General features: G+C 47.6%; 1 protein-coding gene across 2 annotated transcripts; it reads right to left on the minus strand.

Moving 5' to 3' along the window:
* Window positions 1–1,322: 1,322 nt before the first annotated feature.
* On the minus strand, window positions 1,323–18,726 carry LOC100498173. Of its 2 annotated transcripts, none has more exons than XM_031900339.1 (12): window positions 18,479–18,726; window positions 15,925–16,269; window positions 15,332–15,655; window positions 14,303–14,410; window positions 10,160–10,621; window positions 8,539–8,901; window positions 6,726–7,031; window positions 6,284–6,595; window positions 4,384–4,689; window positions 3,992–4,300; window positions 3,596–3,628; window positions 1,323–2,321 (listed from the first exon to the last, which is right to left on the minus strand). In XM_031900339.1, exons 1-12 carry the CDS (start codon window positions 18,555–18,557, stop codon window positions 2,008–2,010), a joined length of 3,261 nt encoding a protein of 1,086 aa, XP_031756199.1. In that variant the 5' UTR covers window positions 18,558–18,726; the 3' UTR covers window positions 1,323–2,007. The 2 variants fall into 2 exon arrangements, with proteins under 2 accessions (XP_031756199.1, XP_002941109.3); XM_002941063.5 differs by having other exon boundaries at window positions 1,323–2,327; window positions 18,479–18,725.
* Window positions 18,727–20,702: the final 1,976 nt, after the last annotated feature.

Genomic DNA, 20,702 nt, shown 5'->3' on the forward strand with positions numbered 1-20,702 from the left:
GTACTTTGTATTTGTTACTGTATTGGCCCCTGTTTGTTCTATTCATTTAATGTTCTGCAGTGCTGAGTGCATAACTAGCTCTATATAAATAACTATATCTGTCTGTCCTCTGTTCCTGCAATTGGAGTTGGGAGCAATAAGCACAGTTTCCCAGCACTGAACAAGTCTGTCCCTTTATCCCCATGTCTGATTCCTGTGCCATATAATGACGGGAAAATGCCATCATTATCTCTATATGTAAGGTACCAGCAAGGGGCCTGACACAGGGAATCAGCATTCTCATTGGTCACTTCTCCTGCATTTATAATGAAGTTATTTATCAGTAGAATTCTCATTGGTGATGTAATGTGAAATAAATTAGACTTTATTTTTAACTAACTGCTTATATTTCTCTGCTTATTGGGGTTCGGACCAGTGTCTCCCTCACCCCTGAAGCTTATATTTCCACCCAAGAACCCTCTTTTATGTGCTCAGCGCTTCTACTGAACCTTAGTTTTACTTTGCTTTATTATAAGCCAACATCCCCAGGGAGGCTGCCCATAGCAACCAATCAGATCATTGTTTTCTAACTTTTAGGTGACGTTCAAATCTAATTGCTGATTGGTTGCTATGGGCAACACACTATAATAAGTATTCCCCTTACACATTCACATCCCTCGGGAGCAACACTGTGTCTGTCTGTAATGTCTGTCTGTCCTGAGGGGTTCGTTATTTATATCCTAATTGTTACTGACGAGCAAAATAAACTCCGTGAGATTTGGGGCATTAATGAGCCTTCTGTAATTAGAAAAGGAGCAGCTCATTCAGAGATCCCTCTGCAAGGTTAATGGCTTTATCCATCTGACCAATCAGATCTGGTCAATTCAGTAGCCCAATCAGACTGAAGCATTTCAAATGAAATGTAGTAAAATTAAGTGGATAAAACCCCTAAAGAGATAATAATAAATAAATAATAAATAATTCCATAGACGCCAATGAGCAGCGATAAACTTTATTCTTCTTTTTATTCCTATTTGTATATAAATGTTGATAGATGGGCCCCTACCCACAGCCCCCCCAGTCTCCCCAGTCTCCCCAGTCCCCCCCAGTCTCCCCCAGTCTCCCCCAGTCCCCCCAGTCTCCCCAGTCTCCCCCAGTCCCCCCCAGTCCCCCCCAGTCCCCCCCAGTCCCCCCCCAGTCCCCCCCAGTCCCCCCCAGTCTCCCCCAGTCTCCCCAGTCCCCCCAGTCTCCCCCAGTCTCCCCAGTTGTATATAATAACAATGCGAGACAGCTCAGCATCACAGCAACAGTTAGGAAACTAAACAACAAATATACAATAAAACAAACACAAAACAAAGGTTCTTTATTCTTTAACGACAGAAAGAAACTGACGTAGAAAAGAATAAAAATGAAGATAAAAGGATGAGAATCCAGAGCAGAAGATACAAATATATTTAATTCCCATTTATTTGTTTAACAAGCGGCTCAGGATCAACTCGTGTTTGTTATTAGACGCTCCGAGTATTCAGTCTCTGTCTATTTCTTTGGTTTATTGGTCGAACAATAGTTTTTACCCTTCAATCAGACAAACACAGTCGGACTGCCCCACCCTAGCAATGAGTAAAGGGCATTAAGCCATCCTGCCCCCGCCCATTTAATGTAATAATAACCAGTTGTGCCCATAAATTGCAATATAAAATAGACATTTGTATCCCCCGTGGGCCGCCCTACACTCAGTTCCATTAGGTTCTACTGCTCTTCCTTATTGGCTTTGAGAGAAGGGTATTTATTGGTTGTCTTTGTATTGTGGCGTCGCACCCTCATTACATCCCATTATTTTATTGAATTGTTTTCCAATTTTCATTGGAGACCACAATTGGCCTCAGCGGATGGATCTGTAACTCAATACAATAAACATAGTCATTAGCTTTGTGCTCTGAAGGCTCTTGGGTTGGTTCTCCTGAGCTTGTTGAAGAGCGTTTGCTACAGTCTGTACAATGTCTGTAGATCCCCAGTAACTTATACATCTCATACCAGTTGCAGTAGGTAGGTTCTCTCCGTGGTTACGAAGTTAAATGTGGCCTCAAACCTTATTTTGCCATGTTCAGGAGTGAAGGTGACCCTGGAGATACAGCCGGAGCCATCAGGGAGGTTGGAGTTGTCTATTTGGCTTTCATCAATGGGGAACATCCCGTCACTCCAGGAGAAGTCTCCATGTTGTGCATCTTGCCCTCTAATGATGCACTGAAGGGTAACGGCCTCTCCCTCCCTGGGGCTGGGGGGGGTCACACACACAATCTCCCCCACTTCTACCTCTTTTTGCACTGGAACTTTCCTTCCTTCTGTTGCTTAGGAAAAGATATTGTAATTGCCATTTTATTATTCATGTCGGTAAATATACAGTTTGGCCTCAACACGTCTACGTTCATGTGAACCCCATTAGAGTAAATGAAGTAGAAGTGTGGGTGCAAGGGTGCATGGGTGCAAGGGTGCATGGGTGCAAGGGTTCAGGGGTGCAAGGGTGCATGGGTGCAAGGGTGCAGGGGTGCAAGGGTGCAGGGGTGCAAGGGTGCAGGGGTGCAAGGGTGTAGGGGTGCAGGGGTGCAAGGGTGCAGGGGTACAGGGGTGCAGGGGTGCAGGGGTGCAAAGGTTCAGGGGTGCAAGGGTGCAGGGGTGCAAGGGTGTAGGGGTGCAAGGATGCAAGGGTGTAGGGGTGCAAGGGTGCAGGGGTAGAGGGGTGCAAGAGTGCAGGGGTGCAAGGGTGTAGGGGTGCAAGGGTGCAGGGGTGCAAGGGTGTAGGGTGCAAGGGTGCAGGGTGCAAGGGTGCAGGGGTGCAAGGATGCAAGGGTGCAGGGGTGCAAGAGTGCAGGGGTGCAAGGGTGTAGGGGTGCAAGGGTACAGGGGTGCATGGGTGTAGGGGTGCATGGGTGCAAGAGTGCAGGGGTGCATGGGTGTAGGGGTGCATGGGTGCAAGAGTGCAGGGCTGCATGGGTGCATGGGTGTAGGGGTGCAAGGGTGCAAGGATGCAACGGTGCAGGGGTGCAAGAGTGCAGGGGTGCAAGGGTGTAGGGGTGCAAGGGTGCAAGGATGCAAGGGTGCAGGGGTACAGGGGTGCAGGGGTGCAAGGGTGTAGGGGTGCAAGGATGCAAGGGTGCAGGGGTGCAAGGGTGCAGGGGTAGAGGGGTGCAAGAGTGCAGGGGTGCAAGGGTGCAGGGGTGCAAGGGTGTAGGGTGCAGGGTGCAAGGGTGCAGGGGTGCAAGGGTGCAAGGATGCAAGGGTGCAGGGGTGCAAGAGTGCAGGGGTGCAAGAGTGCAGGGGTGCAAGGGTGTAGGGGTGCAAGGGTACAGGGGTGCATGGGTGCAGGGATGCAAGAGTGCAGGGGTGCATGGGTGTAGGGGTGCATGGGTGCAAGAGTGCAGGGGTGCATGGGTGTAGGGGTGCAACGGTGCAGGGGTGCAAGAGTGCAGGGGTGCAAGGGTGTAGGGGTGCAAGGGTGCAGGGGTGCAAGGGTGCAGGGATTCAAGGGTGGGTGAGAGCAACTCCTCATGCTACCATACATGTATCTGAATCAATTCTGTACACGGGGGAGTTTGACATTATTGGGAATATTACTTACCAGTCGGGGTTAGGTTGCTCTTGGGTTCATCCCCTACAAATAAAATTATAGAAATGATTAAACTGAAAAAGGGAAAAATTGGAAAAAAGTCTAATGGATAATTATGGGAATTAATGATCATTTTTTTTTTTTTTTAAACAAATACAAACTTTGGCTTTAAAGACTATTGCAAGGATTCCTGTGAGTGAGTTCGGTATTACGATGGGAATGATGGGAATGATGGGAATGATGGGACAATGTTGCCCCACTGTGTGTATATTTCCAGACATTCCCTGGTGCCATGATGAATGCAGAGGGGCAGTTATTGGTGCCCCGGGGTTGGAAGCCTTTGGATGGAGCCATTGGCCTCCAATGAAGCTCCTATAACTGGGACCCAAACAGGACTCGGGACCTTACCCCTGAGATATAACTGGAACTGTTTCCCCTTGATTTCCCTGTTGGCAGTGACTTCACATCGGATGAACTTGTCATGGTCGCTGTCGGTGGGGGTGTATCTCAATGTGCTGGTGCAACTGTATAACCCGTCCCTTCCTGCTAGGGGCGCTGTGGTCTCTATATTCGCTGTAAGGGGAGTGAAGGATTTCAGCCACTTGACTTGGAGGCCTTTATGTGAGAAGCCAGAGATGGAGATAGTGAAGGAGGCTCTTCTGTTGGCCTCAGGTCTTTTGGGGAAAACTGTGATTTCGGATAAGGTGGGCGGCACATCTGGAAGAGAAAACGAGAAAAAGTTAAAAAAATATAATTTATTTTATTGCTGAGACCTGTAAGGATGGGTCAGTTCTCCCTACCCGGCAGCCTCAGGGAGATATTCTTCTTAATTGGGTGCATTAAATCCTTGTGCTTTATCAGGCAGGTAAATAATTTCCCATAATGCTCTGCTGTGGGCGTCAGTATGAGGCGGAAGGAGATGGAATTTGCGTGTATTTGGGTTTCTGCTTTCATTTCTCTCCTGGGAAATATGGGAATATCGTTCTCTCGCCATTCCGCTGTGATGTCTCGGGCGTTGCATCCAATCACCTCGCAGCTTAGGGTTAGTTCTTCTCCATATTTTGGGGGGTGCTTATTGCAAATGATATCTTTGACTTGTGGCAGCCCTGAAAGGTAACACATATTGAAATATAAATAAGGATCAGTTCAGTATTATTTCTTCATTTACTCATATTGGAACATGGCAAAATACACAGGTCCCTAATGGGTTGGGAACTGACTGGGGTCCCTACAATAGTGGGAAAAAAAAATCCCACATCAATGACGTTCTTTTCTTGTAATTAAATAAAATAATTAAAGGGAAACTATTATCATATAATAAAATGTCACTTTTCTGCAGTCATGTGATTTTAGCCCATTTTCCCATTCCCTTTATCAACTCTGACCCTTTGTTTATACTTCATGTAGTCCCATAGTGTCCTCCCCTGACTGTCACCCATTGGCATTGTTTTGTTTTCTGAAGCCAAGTCCATTATCTATTCAGAGCAGCAGGATCACCCGGTACTCAGAACAAGACTGGTTTAATCTACCTTCTAACTTCTAACTTCTACCATCTACCTTCTACCATCTACCTTCTACTATCTACCTTCTAACTTCTACCATCTACCTTCTACCATCTACCTTCTACCATCTACCATCTAACTTCTACCATCTACCTTCTACCATCTACCTTCTAACTTCTACCATCTACCTTCTAACTTCTACCATCTACCTTCTACCATCTACCTTCTACCATCTACCTTCTACCTTCTAACTTCTACCATCTACCATCTACCATCTACCTTCTACCATCTACCATCTACCTTCTAACTTCTACCATCTACCATCTACCTTCTACCTTCTACCATCTACCTTCTACCATCTACCTTCTAACTTCTACCATCTACCTTCTACCATCTACCTTCTACCATCTACCTTCTACTATCTACCTTCTAACTTTTACCATCTACCTTCTACCATCTACCTTCTACCATCTACCATCTAACTTCTACCATCTACCTTCTACCATCTACCTTCTACCTTCTAACTTCTACCATCTACCTTCTACCATCTACCTTCTACCTTCTAACTTCTACCATCTACCATCTACCTTCTACCATCTACCTTCTACCTTCTACCATCTACCTTCTAACTTCTACCATCTAACTTCTACCATCTACCTTCTAACTTCTACCATCTACCTTCTAACTTCTACCATCTACCTCCTAACTTCTACCATCTACCTTCTAACATCTACCATATACCATCTTCTATCTTCTTCTTAAATCTTCTCCTGATATAACCCAGTGCCTCTGGTTAGGAGAGCACACACTGGTAGATATGGTGCATCAGTAAATTGCCATATTTTTTTTATATCCTATATCTACACTACATGGATATCAGCCGAGCTTGGAGGCCCACCATACACATACTAAAAATCGATTTATACAACTTCATTGATATGTGAATGGGCAGCTTTGGAGAAAGGGCCCTTGACATTCTGCTTCAGCCATGAACATGAACAATTAGCCTTTATGAACAGATACAGCACAGATAGGAACCCCTCACACCATAACCCAAGTCAAGGATTCAAAGAAGGTGGTTTTGTCCCAGTGGGAAGATCTAGCTAAAAGGGGGTTTGTGCTAAGCCCATTTCTCAATAAACACAGTAGACAAAATGGCTCCCATTTACCCTTGATCAGGTTGCCCAGTTACACATACCCTTTAGTTCTATACAAATTGTCCTTTTGACAACCTCCCCAGAGGCCGTAACCTCCAAGTGGAACTCTGTCCCGTGGTCATTGATGGATGGAATGAACGACATTTCTGTGGTTTTGGAGAAAAATCCTGATGTTGTGTCTTCCTGTAGGACCTCTGTGTAATTATTACAAGAGACAGGTTCCAGTCCTTTGTACCAGCGGATGGCGAGGTCTTCAGGATAGAAATCCTTTATAATACACGATAACACTGCCGGTTGGTTGCGCTCCAGAATTTCAGGATTGCATTTTATATCACTTACACTCGGGTTATGAACTGTAATATGAGCAGAAAGACAGTGAAGGTGACTATGAGACCGCAGGAACTGAAATATCATTATAACAACCCTTCTGGTGCCAAGATCAGAACCCAGAATGTAGTAAAGGTTGAATAAAGTTCTACTTACCCAGATGTTTCAGTTCCCAGGAAACACATTTAGGATGTTGGAGACTCGGATGAGAGACCTCACACCGGAACCTCTTCCCAATGTCCATCACACTGGGTCTGTATGTTATACAGCTGGTGAAACTCAACAACCCGTTATCATTAGCAACAGTCGTGCTGCTCTCCGTTGACAAGACTTCACTCTCTTTGTACCAGGAAACTGTCAAGTTTTGTGGGTGGAAGGAGTGGATCTTGCAAGAGAACTTCATCTCTTCCCCAACACATGGAATCTCTGGTGACGTCTTGATTTGATTCAGTTCTGGAACAGCTGCAAAGTGCAAGAGAAGACCCTTTAGCCCTTTCAATGGCCGAATTGACAGCGATACATACACTTCCCTTTGGGCGGGATTATTGGGGATACACCGAATTCTCATATCTAAACTTCTAGAGAGACACAATGGTCTTCAGCTGAACAGCAGATAATGACCCGGATTGAGGAACCGGAGAACCCTACCATCAACAGCCATGGTATCCTAAATCACATTACTTTTTTTGTCTATTTATAGGGTAAAGTAGAATTATTTGTACAGGTATGGGATCCCTTATCGGGAAACCTGTTATCCAGAAAGCTCCGAATTACGGAAAGCCCGTCTACCATAGACTCCATTTTAATCAAATAATTCAGAATTTTAAAACTGATTTCCTTTTTCTCTGTACCTGTACTTGATCCCAACTAAGATATAATTACCCCTTATTGGGGGCAGAACAGCCCTATTGGGTTTATTTCATGGTTAAATGATTCCCTTTTCTCTGTAATAATAAAACAGTACCTGTACTTGATCCCAACTAAGATATAATTACCCCTTATTGGGGCAGAACAGCCCTATTGGGTTTATTTCATGGTTAAATGATTCCCTTTTATCTGTAATAATAAAACAGTACCTGTACTTGATCCCAACTAAGATATAATTACCCCTTATTGGGGGCAGAACAGCCCTATTGGGTTTATTTAATGGTTAAATGATCCCCTTTTCTCTGTAATAATAAAACAGTACCTGTACTTGATCCCAACTAAGATATAATTACCCCTTATTGGGGCAGAACAGCCCTATTGGGTTTATTTCATGGTTAAATGATTCCCTTTTCTCTGTAATAATAAAACAGTACCTGTACTTGATCCCAACTAAGATATAATTACCCCTTATTGGGGGCAGAACAGCCCTATTGGGTTTATTTAATGGTTAAATGATTCCCTTTTCTCTGTAATAATAAAACAGTACCTGTACTTGATCCCAACTAAGATATAATTACCCCTTATTGGGGGCAGAACAGCCCTATTGGGTTTAATTAATGTTTATTGATTCTTTAGTAGACTTAAGGTATGGAGATCCGAATTACGGAAAGACCCCTTATCCGGAATACCCTTGGTCCCAAGCATTCTGGATAATGGGTACTATACCTGTATTCCCAATACCTGCTCTTATGCGCCACCTCCATTACAAACCATGTTACTAAATACCTTATACTGTTATGTCCCCCCATTATGTCCATGATACAGTGATTTAAAGACTTTTTGGGTTCATGACCAGCTTTAAAAACATTGTTTTATCAGTTTCATGGTGATAGGGTTCCAATAAATACAATGTTTTATATACATATAATGATTTATAAACAGATAAATGATTAATTTCTTTAATTTGGGCTTTGAAGTTCTCAAGACACAGAATGAGAAAACTCGTTAATTTCTAAGACATTATAACTATTTCCACACTCGAACCCTCATTTCACCCCAAATAGGAAATTGGTTTTTAGTTATAATCTAGAGATTTCTTTACCTAAAACACACATTTCCATTCTTTCTTCTGCTCCGGAGTTTGTTGCATAATGATAAGTTCTGCAGATGTAGTTCACTCCATGGTCCTCTCTAACTGTCGGCTTCATGGTCAGAAGACTGAGGAAGCTGTTGGAATGATCTTCATGTACGTTCTCTTTCAGGCAGTGAGAATATCTAGAATAATCCATCTTGGTTGTTCCATATTCCCAAGAGACGATTTCAGTTTGCTGACCCGCGGAATCCACTCGTATCCAAGTAACAGAGAGCGGCTTTGGCTTGAACCCATTGATGGGACAAGTTAGAGTCACGGATTCTCCATGGAGGATACGAAGGGGAAACACAATGGTGAAGAGCTTGGGGCTCACTGAATATTGAAAGGAAATACAAGGTCAGATAGTGGAGGCGGATAGGGGATCAGTTGGGTTTTACATGAGGGACATTGGATCCAGAGAAAGTCTTGAGACACAAGAGAAACATCAACGAGAATAGATTCAAGTATTAAGTTGTTTTTGGGTGTTAGAAGCCAAGTGAGAACAAAGAGATATTAAAAGCTGTGGCTACAATGTCCTATGGCACCGAAATTACTCATTTGAAGTTGATGAACAACCTAATTACACATGGAAACCAATTGACCAATGAGAATTTGTCTAACTGAAAACTTCATTATAGATGCAAGAGAAGTGACCAATGAGAATGCTGATTCCCTGTGTCAGGCCCCTTGCTGGTACCTTACATATAGAGATAATGATGGCATTTTCCCCTCATTATAGATGCAGGAGAAGTGACCAATGAGAATGCTGATTCCCCGTGTCAGGCCCCTTGCTGGTACCTTACATATAGAGATAATGATGGCATTTTCCCTTCATTATAGATGCAAGAGAAGTGACCAATGAGAATGCTGATTCCCAGCACTGTGTCAGGCCCCTTGCTGGTACCTTACATATAGAGATAATGATGGCATTTTCCCGTCATTATATGGCACAGGAATCAGACATGGGGATAAAGGGACAGACTTGTTCAGTGCTGGGAAACTGTGCTTATTGCTCCCAACTCCAATTGCAGGAACAGAGAACAGGGAGCCGGATTTACTCACATCAGCTGGGATTCTCATTGGGGGAAAGCTTTATTGGGCAATATTGCTTTAAGAATACAACCCTGATGTTGCTAGACTACAGCTCCCAGCATGCCTCACCCTTCATTATATGTTACATTATTCTGGGATTTGTAGTCCAACAATATGAATATGTGAGTATGGCACTGTGACCCCATTCCCCAGTTCTGTGCCAGTCTAGAAACCCTCCCTGGGGGGGGGGGCTACTGGAAAAAGAACCAACCCACCTAATGGAATGGGATTTGCTCTCCTTGTATAGATGCCCCCCTGCCCCACTGCCAGTAGTGTTTATACCTGCCCTTACTGGTAGCAATTAGATCAGGCCACTGTTGCCCCTAACCTGTGTGCCAGTGGGAATGCTGTGGGCCAGCCCATACAACACATTGTGGTGTGAAACCCCCAATATTTTTATTGGTTCTGATCAGAATACACCAGTTTTCAACGTGCGCTGAAAGCCTAATAGGCCAGTAATAATAATGGCTACAGAATATGTAAAGGGCAACTTACTTACCTCCTTCTATCTTTAAAGGGCAACTTACAGAGATGGGAGGGCTCAGACTCCGGTGAGTGACCCAAACTGACAGTTCTGCCCCGTCGTCCTCTTCTACACTGGGAGTGATATGGATTGTGCACTGGCAGCTGGAAATGTGCTTTTTACTTGTTTTTATCAGAGGAATCATTTCCACTCGCAGCGCCCTCTGTGCCGGGGGCAGGGAACTGTCTCCATTACTCACTAACTGCTCCGTCTCGTCCAACTCAATAGCCACAGACTGTTCCGCTCTCTTTATAGAATGATCCGTTTGGGCCTCGGATTTCCAGGAGTAAATTGCTACCATGTCACCCCCTTTTCTTTTCAAACACAATGTAATTGTTACGGGTTTGGGCCGGAACTCAGAGATCTGGCAGGAGAGAGTCGCCCTGTTCATATGCACCAAATGTTCCGCTCCGGTAATGGGAGAGAGTTTGGGGGGTTCTGTAACAAATAAACCCATTTAGTGAGATGATAAGGATATTAGCAGTCACTGAGGGGTTCTGTGCCCCCCATATAAAGGCACAAGGCTGCAGGCTGAGTTATACAGGGAACTCTGAGTATCACTCATGTATTATAAGGGATAATGTACCCCCTACTGTAAATGATAAGGATATTAGCAGTCACTGAGGGGTTCTGTGCCCCCCATATAAAGGCACAAGGCTGCAGGCTGAGTTATACAGGGAACTCTGAGTATCACTCATGTATTATAAGGGATAATGTACCCCCTACTGTAAATGATAAGGATATTAGCAGTCACTGAGGGGTTCTGTGCCCCCCATATAAAGGCACAAGGCTGCAGGCTGAGTTATACAGGGAACTCTGAGTATCACTCATGTATTATAAGGGATAATGTACCCCCTACTGTAAATGATAAGGATATTAGCAGTCACTGAGGGGTTCTGTGCCCCCCATATAAAGGCACAAGGCTGCAGGCTGAGTTATACAGGGAACTCTGAGTATCACTCATGTATTATAAGGGATAATGTACCCCCTACTGTAAATGATAAGGATATTAGCAGTCACTGAGGGGTTCTGTGCCCCCCATATAAAGGCACAAGGCTGCAGGCTGAGTTATACAGGGAACTCTGAGTATCACTCATGTATTATAAGGGATAATGTACCCCCTACTGTAAATGATAAGGATATTAGCAGTCACTGAGGGGTTCTGTGCCCCCCATATAAAGGCACAAGGCTGCAGGCTGAGTTATACAGGGAACTCTGAGTATCACTCATGTATTATAAGGGATAATGTACCCCCTACTGTAAATGATAAGGATATTAGCAGTCACTGAGGGGTTCTGTGCCCCCCATATAAAGGCACAAGGCTGCAGGCTGAGTTATACAGGGAACTCTGAGTATCACTCATGTATTATAAGGGATAATGTACCCCCTACTGTAAATGATAAGGATATTAGCAGTCACTGAGGGGTTCTGTGCCCCCCATATAAAGGCACAAGGCTGCAGGCTGAGTTATACAGGGAACTCTGAGTATCACTCATGTATTATAAGGGATAATGTACCCCCTACTGTAACTGATAAGGATATTAGCAGTCACTGAGGGGTTCTGTGCCCCCCATATAAAGGCACAAGGCTGCAGGCTGAGTTATACAGGGAACTCTGAGTATCACTCATGTATTATAAGGGATAATGTACCCCCTACTGTAACTGATAAGGATATTAGCAGTCACTGAGGGGTTCTGTGCCCCCCATATAAAGGCACAAGGCTGCAGGCTGAGTTATACAGGGAACTCTGAGTATCACTCATGTATTATAAGGGATAATGTACCCCCTACTGTAAATGATAAGGATATTAGCAGTCACTGGGGGGTTCTGTGCCCATATAAAAGACCACTATAATAAAGAGGCTGCGTGATTATCTCACTATATTCCATCCCACTCAGGGGAGGTTCTGCTTGTTTTATGAGGGATTTATTTGAGGATTATAAACCTAAAACAATCTGTTTGTGAGACAATAATCAGCAGTATAAGCACAATTGGGTTCAAAGCTCATTCTCACCCCGCCCTAGCTGGATTCTTAACTTTTATGATTCTACACTGGGTTTTAACACCAAAGGTGTTAAACTAAAATGTGACTCTTACCCCAAACATTGGGCTTGTTGTCTCAGCCTGACGGCCAGTTAGGGGGGGATTTGGGGTGAGTGCTTATTTGTGCCCTGGGTACCCCTGGAACTATAGCGGGGTGACTGTTACCCCAATGTTTCTATATATCTGTAACCTTGTTATGGGCTAAGGGGGCCCAGCCTGAAGGCCAGTTAGGGGGGAATTTGGGGTGAGTGCTTGTGCCCTGGGTACCCCTGGAACTATAGCAGGGTGACTGTTACCCCAATGTTTCTATATATCTGTAACCTTGTTATGGGCTAAGGGGGCCCAGCCTGAAGGCCAGTTAGGGGGGGATTTGGGGTGAGTGCTTATTTGTGCCCTGGGTACCCCTGGAACTATAGCGGGGTGACTGTTACCCCAATGTTTCTATATATCTGTAACCTTGTTATGGGCTAAGGGGGCCCAGCCTGAAGGCCAGTTAGGGGGGGATTTGGGGTGAGTGCTTATTTGTGCCCTGGGTACCCCTGGAACTATAGCGGGGTGACTGTTACCCCAATGTTTCTATATATCTGTAACCTTGTTATGGGCTAAGGGGGCCCAGCCTGAAGGCCAGTTAGGGGGGGATTTGGGGTGAGTGCTTATTTGTGCCCTGGGTACCCCTGGAACTATAGCGGGGTGACTGTTACCCCAATGTTTCTATATATCTGTAACCTTGTTATGGGCTAAGGGGGCCCAGCCTGAAGGCCAGTTAGGGGGGGATTTGGGGTGAATGCTTATTTGTGCCCTGGGTACCCCTGGAACTATAGCGGGGTGACTGTTACCCCAATGTTTCTATATATCTGTAACCTTGTTATGGGCTAAGGGGGCCCAGCCTGAAGGCCAGTTAGGGGGGATTTGGGGTGAGTGCTTATTTGTGCCCTGGGTACCCCTGGAACTATAGCGGGGTGACTGTTAGCCCATAACAAGGTTACAGATATATAGAAACATTGGGGTAACAGTCACCCCGCTATAGTTCCAGGGGTACCCAGGGCACAAATAAGCACTCACCCCAAATCCCCCCTAACTGGCCTTCAGGCTGGGCCCCCTTAGCCCATAACAAGGTTACAGATATATAGAAACATTGGGGTAAGGGGGCCCAGCCTGAAGGCCAGTTAGGGGGGATTTGGGGTGCTTATTTGTGCCCTGGGTACCCCTGGAACTATAGCGGGGTGACTGTTACCCCAATGTTTCTATATATCTGTAACCTTGTTATGGGCTAAGGGGGCCCAGCCTGAAGGCCAGTTAGGGGGGGATTTGGGGTGAGTGCTTATTTGTGCCCTGGGTACCCCTGGAACTATAGCGGGGTGACTGTTACCCCAATGTTTCTATATATCTGTAACCTTGTTATGGGCTAAGGGGGCCCAGCCTGAAGTCCAGTTAGGGGGGGATTTGGGGTGAGTGCTTATTTGTGCCCTGGGTACCCCTGGAACTATAGCGGGGTGACTGTTACCCCAATGTTTCTATATATCTGTAACCTTGTTATGGGCTAAGGGGGCCCAGCCTGAAGGCCAGTTAGGGGGGATTTGGGGTGAGTGCTTATTTGTGCCCTGGGTACCCCTGGAACTATAGCGGGGTGACTGTTACCCCAATGTTTCTATATATCTGTAACCTTGTTATGGGCTAAGGGGGCCCAGCCTGAAGGCCAGTTAGGGGGGGATTTGGGGTGAGTGCTTGTGCCCTGGGTACCCCTGGAACTATAGCGGGGTGACTGTTACCCCAATGTTTCTATATATCTGTAACCTTGTTATGGGCTAAGGGGGCCCAGCCTGAAGGCCAGTTAGGGGGGGATTTGGGGTGCTTATTTGTGCCCTGGGTACCCCTGGAACTATAGCGGGGTGACTGTTACCCCAATGTTTCTATATATCTGTAACCTTGTTATGGGCTAAGGGGGCCCAGCCTGAAGCCCAGTTAGGGGGGGATTTGGGGTGAGGGCTTATTTGTGCCCTGGGTACCCCTGGAACTATAGCGGGGTGACTGTTACCCCAATGTTACAGGGAAAGTCACAGTATCGGGGGAACTTACGCTTTTTGATGAACGTTACATAACCAGCGATGGCTAAAGCGACAGCGAATGCTACAACGAGTGTCGATATTATGGTTCCAATAACTGCGCTGGTTTTGTCCTCTTGTCCTGAAAGGAAAATAAACAATAATCACTTTATTGACAGATTTTTTTCCCTATTTCATTAATTTTATAGTTTCTGAGCTTCTAAATCAAAAATTACTCACTTTTCCTTTTATTGTGATGCTTTAATTTACAGGGGGCGGGACAGAGAGTCTGTGACTCAAGCAGTGGGTGGGACTAGAACACTCTGATGGAAGTTTACAGGGGGCGGGACAGAGAGTCTGTGACTCAAGCAGTGGGTGGGACTAGAACACTCTGATGGAAGTTTACAGGGGGAGGGGCTGGGAGTCTGTGACTCAAGCAGTGGGTGGGACTAGAACACTCTGATGGAAGTTTACAGGGGGAGGGGCTGGGAGTCTGTGACTCAAGCAGTGGGTGGGACTAGAACACTCTGATGGAAGTTTACAGGGGAAGGGGCAGGGAGTCTGTAACTCAAGCAGTGGGTGGGACTAGAACACTCTGATGGAAGTTTACAGGGGAAGGGGCAGGGAGCCTGTGACTCAAGCAGTGGGTGGGACTAGAACACTCTGATTACAGCTTACAGGGGAAGGGGCAGGGAGTCTGTGACTCAAGCAGTGGGTGGGACTAGAACACTCTGATGGAAGTTTACAGGGGGGCGGGACAGAGAGTCTGTGACTCAAGCAGTGGGTGGGACTAGAACACTCTGATGGAAGTTTACAGGGGGAGGGGCAGGGAGTCTGTGACTCAAGCAGTGGGTGGGACTAGAGCACATTAATGGAAGCTTACAACAAAGTTATAATACTGCCCATTATACAGGCCTATCAGGTCCCAACCACTGACCAGTAAAAGACTTGTTATATTCATTACACATTGACTATAATATAATAAAGTTTTTCAGTGTTTAAATTGTAAGTATTTTATCAGTCCCCTAAAATCTGACTTTCACACTGAGACAAAAACACCTACTTGTTACAGTCAGGGTGAAGTTCAGCTTTTCTTCCTTTTCCAAGGATCTGTGCGAAATAACACATGAATATTGATCTCCATCCTCTTCTAGCGAAGGGTTAATGGTCAGATGACTGGAGACATTGAACGTTCCATCTTTGTTCTCAATCTGGTCGCCGGTGCAGGTTCCTTTGTTCAGTGGGAGACACTGGGAGTCGCTCAGGTACTTCACCCACTGAATCGTTATATCTTTTGGGTAAAACCCGTTGGCTTCGCACGTCACCGTCCTTTCTGCCCCGGTCTCCACGACAACGTGAGGAGGCGCCAGGGTGCCCGTTGGTTGCACTGCAAAGAGACAGGTGTTGGAACTCAGCCCATATTAGCCAATCAGCAATTAGCTCTCATTGTACCAAACCAGTAAGGCTAATGAGAGAAAGGTGCCGATTGGCTGCTTTGGGTGCCAGTTCCAAGTATTGGTTACACTAAATCTGGGCAGTTTAGGAGCTGTTGACTCACGATGTTCCCAACTTTTACGAATATTGGATTCTTATGGGGTAAAAGTCATAAGAGTCCTAAAGGGAAAGTTAAACCAACACTAAATAAAAGCCACTTACCTGACACCTGCAGGGCAGACTCTCCCACGGCTTTATCTGGGGTATAAAAGACAGTGCAGGTATATTCTCCTTCATCTGTGAACTGAACCCGGGGTAAGTGGAGCCCGGCATTGCCGGTTATCAGGTCTGGGGTTGATATGTAGGATCCGGGCCGGGTGGGCTGGGGGGATTGGGAGAGGAACTTATAGACGAGTTGATTGGTCGCTGCTTTATTACTTAGAGTCCATGTGACCGAGAGCTTGGTGAGATCCAGTTCCGAGTATCCAGTAATGGTGCAGGGTATGAACACGTCATGGGCTCGCAGGGCATTAACCAGGGAGCCCCCCATTGTGATTCCCAAGGCATCTTAATGGCAAGAAAGGGGGGAAAAATAACAGTAATTACTGTAATGATCTGTATGTACTGTATCATTCTACATATCTACATGGGAAGAACCTGATCCTGCATATTAACTGCCTGGGGGTGAGCTTCCCCTGGAGATTGGGGGCTACTTAGATACATACCCCACATGTCAATCTCCACAAGAGGGAAATACTGTCCCTGTACTGTACTTACCCCCATATGTAATAAAAGGCACTATGTTTGCCCAGGAGCAGTAACCCATAGCAACCAATAAGATGCTTGCTTTTAAACAGGTGACCAGTAAATGCCAGTTATTACATAGAAATAGCAGATACGGTGGCCCCCTTGGATCAGTTATTAATACAAGGCTGGCTGAGATGGACCAGGATAAAAATAAAAAGGTCTAAGGGGCAGATTTATGATGTAGGGTATAAAATGGCATCAAAATTCCCCACCAAACTGTATTTTTTCTTCCGCTTGAATTTATATTAAATAACGGCATCAAATCTGCTCTATATATTTCTCTTTTATTCCTGAGATATATCAGTAAGTGAATAGATATAATTAATATCTTCTAAAGGTTCTAGATCAGGGGTTCCCGGACTTTTGTCCCCCTGGGATCTATTCTTGCCCCCATGGGATCCACCACAGTCAGGGTCAGACTGGGCCGCCAGGACACTGGGAAAAAAATGGGAGGTTCCCCCAACCCCCCAGCAGCCCAGTCCGACCCTTGCCGGTGCTCCCCCTACTGACCGTTCCCCTCCATTGGGTGGGGGACCCTGCATGGCGCGGGGGGGTGTTAGTGAGGCTCAGCGGGGGGACCCTGCATGGTGGGGGGGGGTGTTAGTGAGGCTCAGCGGGGGGACCCTGCATGGTGGGGGGGGGGGGTGTTAGTGAGGCTCAGCGGGGGGACCCTGCATGGTGGGGGGGGGGTGTTAGTGAGGCTCAGCGGGGGGACCCTGCATGGTGGGGGGGGGGTGTTAGTGAGGCTCAGCGGGGGGACCCTGCATGGTGGGGGGGGGTGTTAGTGAGGCTCAGTGGGGGCCCCTTTTACTTCCCGTCTTAATGGCCCCTTTGCAGTCTGCACTGCAGAAAAAATATATACAGGGGCCCGGTAGGGACAAACTTCTATACTGGGGTTAAACTACAAAGATGGAAAGCTTGAGCGGCCCCACCCAAAAGCCCCAGTATGTAGGGGGGGGGTAAAGTGGCAGAATGTGACCCCACTGCATTCCACCTTGGGGCCTACCAGCAACTATAATGTGACCTTCCTTTTGGGCCCCTGTTCTAGATCATTATACAGACAGGCCCTAATGTAACCAGCCCGGCCCAATGAAATTATACTGATGTCACTGTATCTAATAATAATAACTTGTACCCGCCCCTAATTATCCTCCCCCGGCCCCACCCAGTAATATCACTTTCTGCATTAATAATTAATGAGTCGTCTGATAAAAATACACTGCAAGTCCAACTAACGAAGAGGTTCTGCAGCAGCTCTATATACTGACTAATTGCCCCCCCTGGGGCAGATCTGCTATTAGATACTCATGATTACTATACAGAGCCGCACAGTGTTACCCGCCCCAGACTGGGAGGGGCCAGGCCTCTCTATAACCAATAAAGCTGGGGCAGATCTGTCACTAGATACTCAGTATTACTATACAGAGCCGCACAGTGTTACCCGCCCCGGACTGGGAGGGGCCAGGCCTCTCTATAACCAATAAAGCTGGGGCAGATCTGTCACTAGATACTCAGTATTACTATACAGAGCCGCACAGTGTTACACACCCCAGACTGGGAGGGGCCAGGCCTCTCTATAACCAATAAAGCTGGGGCAGATCTGTCACTAGATACTCATTATTACTATACAGAGCCGCACAGTGTTACCCGCCCCAGACTGGGAGGGGCCAGGCCTCTCTATAACCAATAAAGCTGGGGCAGATCTGTCACTAGATACTCAGTATTACTATACAGAGCCGCACAGTGTTACCCGCCCCAGACTGGGAGGGGCCAGGCCTCTCTATAACCAATAAAGCTGGGGCAGATCTGTCACTAGATACTCAGTATTACTATACAGAGCCGCACAGTGTTACCCGCCCCAGACTGGGAGGGGCCAGGCCTCTCTATAACCAATAAAGCTGGGGCAGATCTGTCACTAGATACTCAGTATTACTATACAGAGCTGCAGGTTTATACAAAGACATCCTACCAGTTCCCGGCAGTGGGAGACACATCAGGAGGATCCAGAGGAGGTTTGGGGGTCCCCCCTGTACCCCTGGGAAGCCCATCTCGCAGGGGGAAGGAAGGTTTCAGGCTGCGCTGTGGTTCCGTGTCGGATCTCTCATCGCCAAGTTCAGAGAAGGAGAGGAATCTTTGCTTTCACTTTGGAGCAGGTTTGTTGAGCGGAGAGAGAGGAGTCAGAGCTTCCTGGAGTACAAAGGTGATTAATTACTGATCCTTCCCCTCAGCTCTGTGCGTCTGATCTGCTCTGGCACTGAAAGGGTTACTGGGGGTGTCTCTGCAAAGCTGAACCCCAGAACTGCCCCTTATCATTCATAAGCTCATTGCCTCAGCGCAACCCCCTTATCCCTCTCACTCCCCTTATTACTGTCACAGACAGAGCAGCAGTGCAGTAAATCAAGGAGCCATATTCCCATAACCTGCACTTCTATCCCAGCGAGCCCTCGGCTTGCACTTCTATCCCAGCGAGCCCTCGGCTTGCACTTCTATCCCAGCGAGCCCTCGGCTTGCACTTCTATCCCAGCGAGCCCTCGGCTTGCACTTCTATCCTAGCGACCCCTCGGCTTGCACTTCTATCCCAGCGACCCCTCGGCTTGCACTTCTATCCCAGCGAGCCCTCGGCTTGCACTTCTATCCCAGCGAGCCCTCGGCTTGCACTTCTATCCCAGCGAGCCCTTGGCCTGCACTTCTATCCCAGCGACCCCTCGGCTTGCACTTCTATCCCAGCGAGCCCTCGGCTTGCACTTCTATCCCAGCGACCCCTCGGCTTGCACTTCTATCCCAGCGAGCCCTCGGCTTGCACTTCTATCCCAGCGAGCCCTCGGCTTGCACTTCTATCCCAGCGAGCCCTCGGCTTGCACTTCTATCCCAGCGAGCCCTCGGCTTGCACTTCTATCCCAGCGAGCCCTCGGCTTGCACTTCTATCCCAGCGAGCCCTCGGCTTGCACTTCTATCCCAGCGAGCCCTCGGCTTGCACTTCTATCCCAGCGACCCCTCTGCTTGCACTTCTATCCCAGCAAGCCCTCGGCTTGCACTTCTATCCCAGCGAGCCCTCGGCTTGCACTTCTATCCCAGCGACCCCTCTGCTTGCACTTCTATCCCAGCGACCCCTCTGCTTGCACTTCTATCCCAGCAAGCCCTCGGCTTGCACTTCTATCCCAGCGAGCCCTCAGCCTGCACTTCTATCCCAGCGAGCCCTCGGCTTGCACTTCTATCCCAGCGAGCCCTCGGCTTGCACTTCTATCCCAGCGAGCCCTCGGCTTGCACTTCTACCCCAGCGAGCCCTCGGCTTGCACTTCTATCCCAGCAAGCCCTCGGCTTGCACTTCTATCCCAGCGAGCCCTCGGCTTGCACTTCTATCCCAGCGAGCCCTCGGCTTGCACTTCTATCCCAGCGACCCCTCTGCTTGCACTTCTATCCCAGCAAGCCCTCGGCTTGCACTTCTATCCCAGCGAGCCCTCGGCTTGCACTTCTATCCCAGCGAGCCCTCGGCTTGCACTTCTACCCCAGCGAGCCCTCGGCTTGCACTTCTATCCCAGCGAGCCCTCGGCTTGCACTTCTATCCCAGCGACCCCTCGGCTTGCACTTCTATCCCAGCGACCCCTTGGCTTGCACTTCTACCCCAGCGAGTCCACAGCTTGCACTTCTATCCCAGCGAGCCCTCGGCTTGCACTTCTACCCCAGCGAGCCCACAGCTTGCACTTCTACCCCAGCGAGCCCTCGGCTTGCACTTCTATCCCAGCGACCCCTCGGCTTGCACTTCTATCCCAGCGAGCCCTCGGCTTGCACTTCTACCCCAGCGAGCCCACAGCTTGCACTTCTACCCCAGCGAGCCCTCGGCTTGCACTTCTATCCCAGCGACCCCTCGGCTTGCACTTCTACCCCAGCGAGTCCACAGCTTGCACTTCTATCCCAGCGAGCCCTCGGCTTGCACTTCTACCCCAGCGAGCCCACAGCTTGCACTTCTACCCCAGCGAGCCCTCGGCTTGCACTTCTATCCCAGCGAGCCCTCGGCTTGCACTTCTATCCCAGCGAGCCCTCGGCTTGCACTTCTATCCCAGCGAGCCCTCGGCTTGCACTCTACATTAGGACACAGAGGCAAAGTGTAATACAGAGAGAGGAAGCCCCCTGAGTGCCCCCCCAGGGGTATATAGACTATACGTATCTCTAACTCATACAACTAATAAGTGAGT

This window comes from Xenopus tropicalis, chromosome 4 (assembly GCF_000004195.4).
Source record: "Xenopus tropicalis strain Nigerian chromosome 4, UCB_Xtro_10.0, whole genome shotgun sequence".
In the NCBI taxonomy this organism is placed as follows: Eukaryota; Metazoa; Chordata; class Amphibia; order Anura; family Pipidae; genus Xenopus; species Xenopus tropicalis.

Bases quoted from the DNA above. Each gene is read 5' to 3' on its own strand.
- LOC100498173 (XM_002941063.5), bottom strand. From the start codon at position 18,557: ATGGGCTTCCCAGGGGTACAGGGGGGACCCCCAAACCTCCTCTGGATC. The intron at 14,411-15,331 runs GTAGGTGTTTTT...TTTTCCTTTCAG, and splicing joins CTTCACCCTGACTGTAACAA to GACAAGAGGACAAAACCAGC. The intron at 8,902-10,159 runs GTAAGTAAGTTG...TTCAATATTCAG, and splicing joins CCCTTTAAAGATAGAAGGAG to TGAGCCCCAAGCTCTTCACC.